The following is a 13795-nucleotide window of genomic DNA, read 5'->3' as shown; positions in this document are numbered from 1 at the left end:
CCCTACGATCGACCAGCTCGCACGACCGAGTGCGAGCTTGCCCGTTTATTGAGCGACGTACGACTCCGTCAACGTGAATCAACGTAGACTCGTCAACGTTGAACTGCGGCACCTTCCCGCGTAAGACCGTTTCTAGACAGGTCCTACACAGCCGCGTCTCGTCCTGTTCGCTGGCCTCCGGGAAGATGTCTCGCAGCACACACACACATGCCTCGTGCACGTTTCTCGACAGATCGAACCGTGTCGATCGTCGATAGGTTCGAGCCAAACTTCAGGTCGATCGCACACTCGGCAGGAACGTCCAAACTCCGACGAGACGGAACTCACGGTTGAAACCGAGTGTCGGCACCCCGGGGCTGAAGCGCGAGCTCGGCGTCGCTCGTACTCGGCCCTCCCGCACCGCAGCAAGTCAGTTGGGCCGGCCCGTCGTTGCCGTTGTTTCTCCCGAATCATCATCATCATCATCATCAGCCTGGTTACGCCCACTGCAGGGCAAAGGCCTCTCCCATATTTCTCCAACAACCCCGGTCATGTACTAATTGTGGCCATGCCGTCCCTGCAAACTTCTTAATCTCATCCGCCCACCTAACTTTCTGCCGCCCCCTGCTACGCTTCCCTTCCCTTGGAATCCAGTCCGTAACCCTTAATGACCATCGGTTATCTTCCCTCCTCATTACATGTCCTGCCCATGCCCTATTCTTTTGCTTGATTTCCACTAAGATGTCATTAACTCGCGTTTGTTCCACTCACCTCATCCTCTCCCGAATCGCAGCAAGTCTATCTTCGCGACGCGCACTCTCTTCTTCGGCACTACGAACTTTCCGACCTTCGAGGAGGCCATCCTGGAGTGGGCAGAGAGGATGGAGCAGGCCTACTCCAAGTGGTTCCTCCCTCCCACCCTCTATCCCTTTGCCCCCTTCCCTTTAATGAGAAATAAAGTTTCTCCTCATCAGCCTCCTAGGCCGCCCCGTGTTGTTAACTGACCTATCGCGGCCGAGTGCACGCGCTTTCACATCCTTTTCAAGGTCAAGCGCATGCGCATTCCGAGCAGTTATCACGGCGCATCGAGAATCGAGAAGCTAAACAATCGAGAAGCTAAAGATATAACAGAAATGTACAAATTAAATCTAAAACACAACAAAATGCATCGTAAACGTTGCCAGTCAAGGCGCGTCGAGTTTTATTAAGTATAGGTGGCGCACAGACACGCATAAAAAACAAAAACAAGTTCAAAATTATGGGGTTTTACGTGCCAAAACCACGATCTGATTATGAGGCACGCCGTAGTAGGGGAACTGCGGAGTTTAGGGCATGCGCAGTCCCTTTCGCGATGGTGTCTCGCGTAGGCTATAGGCTTTGGCAAACGCTAAAACTGCCTACTGCATTGGAAGAAGGAAACAAACCAGGATACAAAAAGAAGTCACTCAATCAGCCTTCGCAAGCCGACGCTCTGTGAAGCTGGCCCTTTCGCTTCTCTCTCTCTCTCTCTCTCTATCTTTCTCTTACCCGCCGTGGTTGCTCAGTGGCTATGGTGTCAGGCTGCTGAGCACGAGGTCGCGGGATCGAATCCCGGCCACGGCGGCCGCATTTCGACGGGGGCGAAATGCGAAAACACCCATGTAGTCGGATTTAGGTGCACGTTAAAGAACCCCAGGTGGTCGAAATTGCCGGAGTCCTCAACTACGGCTTGCCTCATAATCAGAAAGTGGTGTCGGCACGTAAAACCCCATAATTTACTTTAATTTTAGGTTTCTCTCTCTCTCTATCTCTCTATCACTCTCTCTCGTGCCTTAAAAGAAATCGGCCAAAAGTGCGACCACAAGCTCAGCCATCTCGCGGTCCAGTGTTTTTTACCCGATAGGTTCTGAATCGGCGCCGCACTCGTCCTAACGATAAGCCTTGGCAACCGCTCTTGGTCACTCTTGATCATGGTCACTCCTGACCGCGAGCGGACCCCGATCCGGACGTGATTCCTCGATCGCGATCGATAACGGTCGCGGCTACACACGGTCCGAAGATCCGGGTCGAGTTCGGGTGACCCAGGCGACGGCTCTCTCGCAGTGATGGAAGCCGATCTCGAAGGCCACGCGTTTTCGCACACTGCGATCGAGTGCCGGAAGAAATCGCTGGACAACGGAAACGGGTCGCAGTCGCCATGTTTCGGGCTCCACGTCCCTGTGCTAGGCGGCTCCGCTACACTGTAAAATATTTTACACCCCTTAAAGTGAAAAAGGGTGTAAATGTGTCTATTACTCACACATTTAGGGTGTTATTTATATAAAGGACACCCTATTAGTGGGAGTTATAGGCACATTTACGCCCTTCTTTACTTTTAAGGGTGTAAATTATTTTGCAGTGTACGGTTCCTCGGGTGCGCGGGAAATTGCAGGGACTCGGTGACTCACGGCCGTCTCGTCGTCGACGTACTTGAAGCCGCCGGCGGGCTGGAAGAGCCGCTCGATGAGCGGGTACGAAGCCCGGCGGGCACTGGCCAGGCGGTCGCGCACCCTGGTGGCGGCCTCGTCGGACACGGGCAGGAAGGCGAGCACCGTGTAGTTGCCCTCCACGTCGCCCTGGGGCGTGATGCTCATTTCGGCGTTAGTCACACCTGCGGTCGCCGAACACCGGAGAAGGCCGTCAAGTTCAACGTCTCGACCGAAATGCTAACAAAGTGACCGCGACAGCTTGCTCAAGTTGCGTACTACTACTACTACTTAGTAGTAGTGGTAGTAGTAGTAGTAGTAGTAGTAGTAGTAGTAGTAGTAGTAGTAGTAGGAGGAGGAGGAGGAGGAGGAGGAGGAGGAGGAGGAGGAGGGAAGATAACCGATGGTCATTAAGGGTTACGGACTGGATTCCAAGGGAAGGGAAGCGTAGCAAGGGGCGGCAGAGAGCCAGGTGGGCGGATGAGATTAAGTTTGCAGGGACGACATGGCCACAATTGGCACATGACAGGGGTAGTTAGAGAAGTATGGGAGAGGCCTTTGCCCTGCAGTGGGCGTAACCAGGCTGATGAGTAGTAGTAGTAGTAGTAGTAGTAGTAGTAGTAGTAGTAGTAGTAGTAGTAGTAGTAGTAGTAGTAGTAGCCTACCCTGCCAAATGGACACTAGCAATACGCCTCAGCGAATCGCTTCCGTGTCTGAAAAGCGTATCGAACAGCGACCGCATGAGGGCTGTAAAGCGCGGCACGCGACCCTTACGTATATAAGCAGGTTAGGCAGCTATTAGACAGTTTTAGTTGCACGTACGTAGAGGCTTTGCGTACGTAGAGCTTCTACGTGTGAGCAGTGCGCATGCGTAGAACGTAGCGGGCGCGCGCGCGTGTCACGGACGTACGTGAGATTCAATTCTTTGCGTGCGTTTTTTGCGCACGTAGACAGCTTCGCGCGGGAGTTCCGCAAGATCAGAAACAAGCGATAGCGGGCCGCGCGCGCGCAGACGGTTCGCATCGAAACACGGCGACGGGGTTGAATTGGCTACCGCCGTGTTCACATTTCCCGATAGATGGAGCTACGGGGTTCCTCTTGGCGTGCGTCGCGTACGTGTAGCTAAAAGCGTTTCAGATCGCGTGCACGTAAGGTACGTAGGGCTTTTCACGCTTGCGTACGTGAAGCCTCTACGTACGTGTAACTAAAACTGTCTTATTACGGGATGAACGCGCAGGCTGCGTGGCGCGGTGCGTACTGATTGGTCAGGCGGACGTACACCTTTTTCACCGATCTCATTCACTGGTCTGGAGTGATTTACAACTAATGGAGGATGATGCTTCTTCTATTAGGAATTACAATGTCTACCCCACCCCTGTCACCGGCGCAGAAATAGTTCGACGAAGCACGCAGGATAAAACGGGATTTTGCTGACGTTTCGGCCGCAGGACCGGGATTCGTCGGAATCCGGTCGGCGGAAGGCGAAGGCCGGTCCCGCAACCGAAACATCGGTAAAGTTCCGTTATTTCATTCCGACAGCAACTACGCGGACGCACCAGGTGTATTTCTGCCGTCGCCGTCGTCGTGAGGTTCCGTATAAAGTCCGAGGGCGACAAAATCGTCGCTGTGCGCCGCATGCTGTACGCGCTAGTGAAAGCGTGCGATCGTGAGCTGACGATGGCGGCTAAATCTCGCGCACGCAAACGCAGGAGGAAACGCGCCGCCTTCCGTCGCGCTCAAGGTTTCGGGGAGAGGGGAGCCTCCTACTCCGGGCCGCGTTACCTTGAAAGTTGTCTGCGACGGGTACAGAGTCTGCGCTGAGTCTTCCCGGCTTAGCTCGCGTTGATGCGAGCGGCAGCGCGAAGGTCAATTCGCTCGCTGCTGCTGCCGCGTTTCCTCACGACAGCGTTTTGACCGCGAGTTTCCGCGGTCATCGAGTGAGATGTGTTCGCGCTCGTGAACACATCTCATTTTGCGCGTGTGACACCATGCTTGTTAATTTAGCTAGTCTGCTTATGTTTACAAGTTTCTTGGACCGATAAAACTGCCATTCTTAGTTTGTATTGTTGTCCACTAATTTCCTATCGGAATTGATGCTACGCCTTTCAGGTAGGATTGCGACTTTTTGCCTCCGTGTTTCTATACTTTCTATATATATGGAAGAATGTAAATACGTGTGACCATTGCCACTCACTTACAAATGGTTTTATGAGCTGCCATATTATGCACAGATTACTGTGACCTCATCACAACCATTGCGAAGTCAAACTCGTCACACGGCGCGGAGCTAAACGGGCAAGGACCTGAAAACACTATCGTGACCTTTGGTAATTCTTCAATCATGACCCTGATGAGAAAACCTATTTGTGTGTTCATATATGTTCTCCTTATGCTTTTGTCCCTCGAAGATGACAATGCGAGAAAAAAAATATAAAGAACAATACGGGATCGACTCACTTTTGTAGCGTTTCCTGCCTATGATCTCCCGAATGACGGCTCGACCATCGGTGATGCTGTGGTTCTTGTGGATCAACGCAGTCACGGCGTCGGCGTACAACATCACCGAATCGTACAGGTAGGACGCGTACTCCGTGATGTGCTGCACGAAAAAAAAATGGCGGTTGAGAGGCAAGTGGAGGTGGTACGCGAGTGGAATCCGGATCAAATAGGAAATCTTCGATACTTTGAGCATAAGGGATGATGATGCACAGCACGAACATCACTTCATCGCTATCAACGGAGAGGGAAGCAAGCAATCAGTGCATTAAGCCAGTACTTACTAACCGATGAAGCTGGAACTCACACAATAAGAAAAAAAAAGAGAAAGACATAGCTTAAAAAGTTTGGGACAGCGCAACCAGCGATAGACCACGAAATCGTAGGTGTAGCGCAGAGCGTCAGGATGAAAGCACACTTAAAGTATATTTTACACTAGTGGGGTCCTGGAAGAGGCCCTCGACCCGCAGTGACCAAGCACAGTCTTTACTTCAATAGAGCTGCTTCTCTCGCTCACTCATCCACTTGTTTTAGGTGTCGATTAGTACACAGGGCCGTATGAATTCCAGAGCCTACGGGATGCAGCCGACATTTTGGTTGAGGCAGAAAATGAACTGTTTGGGGTGTGGGGAGGCCGGGGAGGAGGTGTGTAAAGCGTAGGGTTGGTCCCGTCCTTTGGAACCCATTTCTGTTGCTATAATAGACTACCCGTTATTTATAATACGGTTGCTCATCCTGCTGACTTGCACTTCTTACTCTTTATGCCAAGTAGAATGGCGGCTAACTGTGTTTGCGTTGCTGCATATACTGTGGTATAGGTGACAGTGGGGCAAGTCAGAATGAGTGAAGAAAAAGTTTAAAAAAAGAAAAAGCGAGAATTAGGAGACGGTGGGAAGGAATTGGGGGAGGTGCTCGAGACAAAACGAAACGTCCTCCGATATCAGCTCGCCCAAGCCACTATATCCTTGTTCGACGTGTAATCATCGGCAGCAGTAAACCAGACCAAATAATAAACCTTATAATTAAATATACATGCACAAATGCATGTTTACTGCTTGTTTAGTGCCGAATATGTCCATTTGGTGTCGACATCGAATCCCCACCGCTCTGATCGGTTTACGAGCAACCTTTCGAAAACTCATGGCCACTCGGAGCGGCCCTACCACGTGATCCAGTGTGAATCCCGAGAGTCACTACACGGGCAGGAACACAGTCGTGTATTGTTCCATCTTACTGTTGGCGGCAAGAGTTCGCGGGACAAAAGCCTAATTCCTGCAAAAAAAAAGAAGAAAAAGAAAGGGCTCATTGAATTATATTCGAATCTTCGATATATGCGTAGTGGTTCATGCGACCCGCAGAAATTCACATTTGCCGCGGAAACCACGTCCCGTAAACATTTGCGGCCGAATGCACCTCCTGCGCTCGTGTCTAGGTGCGAGCGCTAACGACAACTCGAACGTCGCCGAATATAATAAACGAGCCCGTGCTAGGGTGGCTAGAATTGGGAGGTGTGAAGACCGCGGCGCCGCCGCCATTGCCTAGGGAGGCCCCGCTACGCGTTCCTCACACTGGGGTAAAATTTGGCGCTTCCGTCGGGGGCGCGGGTAGGGTGGCTAGCGCGGGGTCGCCGTGAGCTTGTCAGTCTCGTAGGCCACGGTGCAGTGCAAAGTAACTGTCGTGGTCGGTATAGTGCAGCTGTATTTTTCTCGCGTTTCCTAAGTTTCGATCGCTTCACAACACAGCGAATTTAAGTGGCACAGAATAGGACGACGTGAAGGTCAGAATGCGTGAGTGCTTCAGGTCTTGGGGCAAGCTTCGAGCGCACGAGGAGCGTGGGGAGATTAAAATCGTCTCCGACGCGATCCTCCTGCTCTCGAGGCCACTGTCCGGCGGGCCTGGTGTTGCTTCGGCTCTGGCCTCACTCCGAAAGGAACTTCGGATTCTCCTGCAGCGATGCTGGGACGGCTTGAGGGCCACAGCCTGAGCAGAGCTGTGGGAACCGGAAGCGTGGAGCAGCAGAAACGTCCTACGTAAGCATATTTCAAGGAAGAACACAACTCTCTTTTCCCTAATAGATACAAGTGATGGTAGCATAGTCGATTCACCAGATGGAGTTCTTGCACTGGCGAGGCAGTTTTACATGACCTTGTGTGCCTCTCCAGTTGCCTCTCCAGCTGTCTTTCCGTTTGCTTCACCAGCTAAGCCGCCACAAGCGTGCGACTCAGCCATAGATGAGGACGAGCTATTTTCGGCCTTGGAGTCTATGAAGCGTAATCGCAGTCCAGGATCCGATGGTCTGACAGTCGAATTTTATGTTAAATTTCGGACACTGTTAGTGAAGCCGTTCACATCACTGGTGAACAGGCTACTCGGTGAAGGGACTTTGTCAGCGTCTCAACGAGAGGGGCTAATCACTCTCCTTTGTAAGGACGAGTCGAGGACCTCCGATCTGAGAGCATGGCGTCCAATCACGCTTCTGAACTGCGATTAAAAGCTCATAGCAAAGTGCCTGTGTACGCGACTCACACCAGCGCTCAGCACTGTTTTGGGTCCATACCAGGCATGTAGTGTCCAGGGGCGCTCTACTCAGCTTCACGGTTTAGCAGTGGGGGACCTTCTCCTGGAGGGAAATACCAGGAAACTTCCCGGTATTCCTTGCTGCTTCGATCAGGAGAGGGCTTTCGACATCATTAACCATAGGTACATTTTCCGTGTTCTGGAAGAGGCTGGTTTTAGTGTGGGTTTTCGGCAGATGGTCCAAGCTTTGTATTCTCGACCGACTTCCGCTGTTGTCATAGGGGACCGCGTCTTGGGGGAGGGGGGGGGGGCTTCTGTATCCCTCAGCATGTCTATACAACCTCATTCTGACACTCGAGGACAGGTTCACTCGTGCATTTAGCACTACGCGACTGCACGCAAAAGTCAAGAATTTCTTGCTTCTAGCAGCCAATGTGCCACAGATTGGCTGCAGGAGGCATTCCGCTGATCTAACAGGATTGGTGTCTAGGTTTTATTGTATAACACGTATTCACTTTTTCCTCAAAAGCTTAAATCAGTGTGTCATCCCCAACAAAGCCAAGAAGGTTAAGCCCTGCGTTTTGTAAAAATGTGATGTTATGCAATAACTGTTATTTCCAATAAACATGTATTAAGTCGCAAGCGCTTTGTACTTTCTAGAATTTCTTCACCACAATGCTGATATATTGCATGAACTTCCTCCATTTAAAGTAATGTTACAATCTCAAATATGTGACTTATGTGCGGGCGACACATTCAAGGTTATTCCAATGCGCTGGCCTTGCGCGCCAATTCCTATGAACTATATTTTCGCTAAGGCATAAGCGCGCTAATCTCGGCAAGAGGTGGTCACAAAAACCGTTGCTGTGTCGGCTGCGTAGTCGGTGCTCACTGTTTCCATGTGGAATGAGAGCAGCGAAACATCATTAAATTCTAACAGCATCTACAACGTAGAGAAAAACGTCTGGTCAGATTTTAACGCATTCAAACGCAAAAACTAAGCGCTACCAAATCATTTTCCCGCCCGGAGGTATGCAGACGCCCCGAGAAACTACGGCACCCTAAACGGCGCCCCGGCCGGCAGGGCCGTCACGTGGCAGGAACGCGTTTTGGGGCCAGCTTCCGGAGGTCGGTCTTCACACCTCCCCATTCTAGCCACCCTACCCGTGCCGCGTCCCGGTGCATCCAATGACAGCCGGATATCACGCGATGTCTCGCTATTGGCCGCGAGGAGTTACGGAGTCGCCATCTATCGGAAGCGCCTCGCTGGCGTAGTATGAGGGATCACGTGGCGCGCTCCTCATAGGTTTTGCTGTGAGCACTCATTGAAAACACCACGCGCGAGCTCTCCCGGACATTTCTGTAAGTACTTTCGAAACGAGAGAAGTTTCTTACTGTATAAATAATAATCTTGGGCACACTGAAAGCACACAATCGTTTACAGACGCTATCTCTTTACCGAATACGTACAGCGAACGCCACTGCGCACGGTCGCCGCGATGGAGTCTCCCGAACCGGCTTCTTGCGTGAAAGGTAGGTAAACGCTGGGAGCAAACTATGTGAATTATGTTCTTATAGTGTTTGTATAACTAAATGGAGTGTAATAGAACGAAGCCTCAATGCAGCGATCGCGCAGATTCGTAGCGACCGACTGCGCGTCTGCATGCTTGTCCGCGCACTGTGTCGCTTTCTCCGCGCGCGCGTTTTCGCACCGTGCCATGAGCTTTAGGCCGCAGAATATGAGCATTTGACAGTAAACAAGCAACCATTGTTGCGTGGGCGCTATCAGAGCTGTTCAAAAATAATTTCATCGCCTACGAGGACTGTGATGTGCCGTCGCGACGATTCAATCTTTTTTTTTTCTTCTAAATTCTTCGACCTTTCAATACTATTTCTTTCTCGAGTTACGTCGCACTGTATGTTTATCGGTGTCCTCAGCGTGCAATTTCCCGCTGCTCCTTTTTTGTAATCCAGTGCATTAATTCATAACACAAACATGTCCATATTCCATGCTTTTTGAATATGTGCTTCTTACCGCTGACTTTCCATTCCACTGAACTTGCCAGTACCTATAGCATCGACAAGTTCATAGACCAAACCGTGATGACATTAGTCGGGCAGCGGACTCGGGCGAGCGTCTCAGTGCGCGTTTTCAGAACATCGCAGACCGGGCGCCGTAGCAGAAATCTTCCTCGCGCCTGTGCTTGCTACATACCCGAGTTGTAGCCGATGACTGTTTGCCGGTTTTATGTTTCGCGAGCCAAGCTTCACGCAGCTTCTTGTCCTGCGGCTACGTGTGAATAAGCCTGACACCGACCTCCGTTATGTGCGTCCGGCCCTGCGGCACCGAGCAGTAGCCTACCAGGTTGCGCGCCTTCAAAGGCAGCCACTACCTATTGTAGTGCTTTCAAGCGTTGTAAAGGAGACACTCGAAGCGGGAAAATTTCGCCACTAAATGAGGACCGCAGCGTACGAGGGAATTTAAACTCGTTTTCAGCTCGCTTCGGCGCGCACGAAGCAGCCGACGCGGCCGCTATGTCCACGTGATCCCTCCTAGCACGTCACGCCGACGGTGGCGCCAGCTTTTCCAGTGGTGGAGCTCGAGGCCAATAGTGCACGAGGGAAGCGAGAGGGGGACGCGCGAGAGAGCACGCACCTTCTTGAAGGAGGCCAGTCCAGGAGGAAAGTTGAACGGCTCCTTGTGGTTGTACTCTCGCACTTTCTCGATGAATTCCGAGTACGAGTCGCCAGTGGGCGGCCTGGGCAGGATCACCATCAGCTGACTGCACGCGTCACTCAGGGCGCGAATGTCCTTCTCGGGAACCTTCCCTGCGTGGAACGGCAGTGGGACATGGTTTCAAGAGATTGGATTGGATTGGATTGGATTAGATAGATAGATAGATAGATAGATAGATAGATAGATAGATAGATAGATAGATAGATAGATAGATAGATAGATAGATAGATAGATAGACAGACAGACAGACAGACAGACAGACAGACAGACAGACAGACAGACAGACAGCAGACAGACAGACAGACAGATAGATAGATAGATAGATAGATAGATAGATAGATAGATAGATAGATAGATAGATAGATAGATAGATAGATAGATAGATAGATAGATAGATAGCGCAAGAGAACACAATAGCTCAATGGCACAAAGTGTGCGACTTCGCACGCAATTGATCTCGCATCTACACCCTAAGCACGCGCAGTAAACGGCTCGTTCTGACTCTCCCATAGGGGGGGGGGGGGGGCATTAGTATAGAGAAGCTAAAGGCGTTACATTCAGGCACAGGTAAACAAAACGCACAGGAATCACGTGACTCCTGCATTCCGGAACGCTCACCAAATTAGCACTTCCCCTCGACTCAAGAAAGCGGAAGGCAGCGACTCCCCCTCGACGAAAAGTAGTCACTGCGCTTCGTACAAACTCTATATGGCGATGCGTAACGTCCTCTATAGCGGGGGGTGTGCTCACTGAGGTGTGCTCACCTCAGTGCGTTCTTGTCATCTGAGTTGCGCGATCCGATGAAAACGCTTGGCATCAGATTATCTGATTCCGGGCTATAGGTGTGCTCAGGCGTGTATTTGAAGGAGTGACGTTGTTGTCTATACAAGGCTACTGTTTACATGCCAGTAAATTCAGTTGATAGCCAGCACATATGCCATTTGTTCTTTCGGCTGTCTGCGTGCAAAAGCGTCTAAACGTAAGAGATGGAATAGAGCTTCTGTTTCTCAGCGCGAAAGGCGTGGCGTAAAACGGCGTTGCTACGATCGGCCTGCGGGGCTGGCGATCTACGGAGACGCGACTTGCGAACCCTCCCAGCCTGCTGCGGCGACACGCTTTGTAAGGACAATGCGCCGCGTCAATAGCCGTACAGCGCCAGCATGTCTAAACGCGGTCGGCGGACCAAGTATTTTTAGCGGATTCGCCGTCGCCGTCACGGTCTGTTTGAAGCGGGGGAACTCCTGGAAGAAGAGGTTTTGGCGGCGCGGTCTCGCGGGCCCCAGAAGCCGTCACAGTCAACAGACATACGCGGCGGCCACTGTCTGCGGGGTCAACTCTGCGATCAAGAGGCGCCTGTTGGGGTCAAGACCTCCGTGTACGAGAAAACCTCTCACCTCGGTGTGTTCAGTGAAACCTGTGCGGAAGTGAGTGTGTAAACCCTCCCCCTCAAAGGTGGGTCAGCTACGATGACTTTGGACGCTTCGATTGGTCAAAGGTCGAAGGGTCGTTTTCCCTCATCTAGGGGTCTAGGGAGCACAGAGTGTATTTAAGCAGCCGTTGACGGCTGTTCAGTGTTCATTCTCTTTCAGTCATGCAAGACTGATCAACTGTAACGTTCTCAACGCTTCATGTAGATACTGTAAATAAATCCGATATTCATCGTTCTCGAGGAGAACAAGTCCTTCTCTTCAACAACGGCCTCAGCGTGGATGAGTTGGACGACGGCATGGGCCAGCTACCATCTATTTCATGGCCGACCCCAACCCTTCCAGGGTCAACACAAAGACGAATTCTATACACTCACAACAGTAGCGTAACGCTTCGCCAGGGAGTTACCATCGCCACTATTGTGTCATGTATATCGCGCTAAAGTACATCATGCTTATAGTCATAGCCAACTATGCAAGTTTTCTGTTGCGCCAAGATACGCTTCTGTTCTAGGTATGTACAGTGAGCTGTCTGGTAATCGTCTACAGAAGTATGTTTTAGCGACTCGCCTTAAAGGCTTACCTGCCGAGAGAAACTTGAGGGGAAAAGGAACGTGCGAGACGTACCGAAAAAATTCAAGTTGAAGTCCTCCCACGAGTGGATGTCGTGGTTGATCATGATGACCAAGTACTCGGCCTTGTCGGTCAGACCCCGCATCCTCATGGCGATGAGCAACGTCTGCAGGTCCCGGTAGTTGCCCAAGTACACATAGACTGCGCAATGAACGTGCAGACGACGAGCATGAAGCAGACGACAAGCAGACGACAGTCAAATCCGTTTCAGTCTGGATGAGTAGGAACGGCCCATCACGGAGGCAATGTATTGCAAAGCCCAGTTATTACAAACAGTCTCGTGCGCTAAAGATTGCTCGATATATCGGCTATCTCGACGTACGCGAACGCGCCTATAATAAACTCAAGCGAACCCTTGTGCTGCATTCGTTATATACGGATACCGTATACCGGGTGAAGAAAAAGTGCAAGGAAGGAACACATTTATTGAAGTATGCGCTGTAGGCGATAATGTCTTCCTGCGCCTGAGTCCCATGACAAAAGAGCAATAAATTATCTCCCGGCATGCAAGTGGCTTTATGGCATTGGCAGCGGACGCCTCGACTTTGCTATATACGGTGTTCAGTTCGTTATGAGGGTCCTATCTTACGTTAATATCAGTCAGTAAGCTTCGCGTGCTTGATATAGAGAATAAGCCGCTTCAATGGCCCTTTCGCAATTCACTAATTCGCACTTTTGCCCGGATATTGAGCTTCATGGCACACAGTTGTCGAATGGAAATACAGTGAACTCTCGCTAAACGGAACCTCAAGAGACCAGGTAAATAAGTTCCGCTTATGAAGAGTTCCATTTACCAGGAGACTGAGCTCAAGGCCAAGCAAAATGAGTTTTCTTTCAATGGGGCAATCACTCTGTTGACGACAGCGGATAGTAGGTATAGCACACCTGCTAAAACCTTCCCAGAAAGCTGCTTCTTAAAAAGTTTCCACTTGCTCACAGCCCCTGAGTAGAGCTAGGTGCACAAAACATAGGTGTAGAGACCTAAAAGAAAACAAAGTTTTAGGGTCTAAACGTAATGCCTTAGGCCTAATACATTACGTTTTAGGCCTAACACAATAGGCCAAATAAAGCGTTTGAGGCCCAAACACATAACGTATATTTTAGGCACCTACACGGCCAACCTACATTCGCACTTTGCAGTTCATGGCCTCTTTGAAAACTCGCCACCACTGACTTGGCGATCTCTGGCCAAATTTGACAGCCTCGCGCGAAAAAAAAACCAAATAATCAATTTCGTTCACGGATGCTTCGCTGAGCGGCTCGTCGCGATCACGTGCATAAAGTCAACGCACCCCGTCATAACACCGTCGCGGGCTCACAATCATTTCTTCCTAGGACTTAAAAAAATTAAATTATGGGGTTTTACGTGCCAAAACCACTTTCTGATTATGAGGCACGCCGTAGTGGAGGACTCCGGAAATTTCGACCACCTGGGGTACTTTAACGTGCACCTAAATCTAAGTATACGGGCGTTTTCGCATTTCGCCCCCATCGAAATGCGGCCGCCGTGGCCGGGATTCGATCCCGCGACCTCGTGCTCAGCAGCTCAACACCATAGCCAC

At 50.9% G+C, this 13795-nt stretch overlaps 1 protein-coding gene across 1 annotated transcript in view; it reads right to left on the bottom strand.

Moving 5' to 3' along the window:
* LOC139048909 (receptor-type guanylate cyclase Gyc76C-like) overlaps nt 1-13795 on the bottom strand; it is a 326307-nt gene that overhangs the window by 39563 nt on the left and 272949 nt on the right. The window contains exons 6-9 of the mRNA XM_070523840.1: nt 12228-12374; nt 10093-10265; nt 4881-5022; nt 2406-2608 (exon numbers count right to left, since the gene is read on the bottom strand). Coding sequence (XP_070379941.1) covers nt 2406-2608; nt 4881-5022; nt 10093-10265; nt 12228-12374 — 665 coding nt within the window. The remainder of the gene's footprint in view (nt 1-2405; nt 2609-4880; nt 5023-10092; nt 10266-12227; nt 12375-13795) is intronic.

Source organism: Dermacentor albipictus, chromosome 8 (assembly GCF_038994185.2).
Source record: "Dermacentor albipictus isolate Rhodes 1998 colony chromosome 8, USDA_Dalb.pri_finalv2, whole genome shotgun sequence".
Classification (NCBI taxonomy): domain Eukaryota; kingdom Metazoa; phylum Arthropoda; class Arachnida; order Ixodida; family Ixodidae; genus Dermacentor; species Dermacentor albipictus.
Note: the sequence above shows the minus strand (reverse complement) of the source record. Positions and strands in the feature narration are given on the sequence as shown.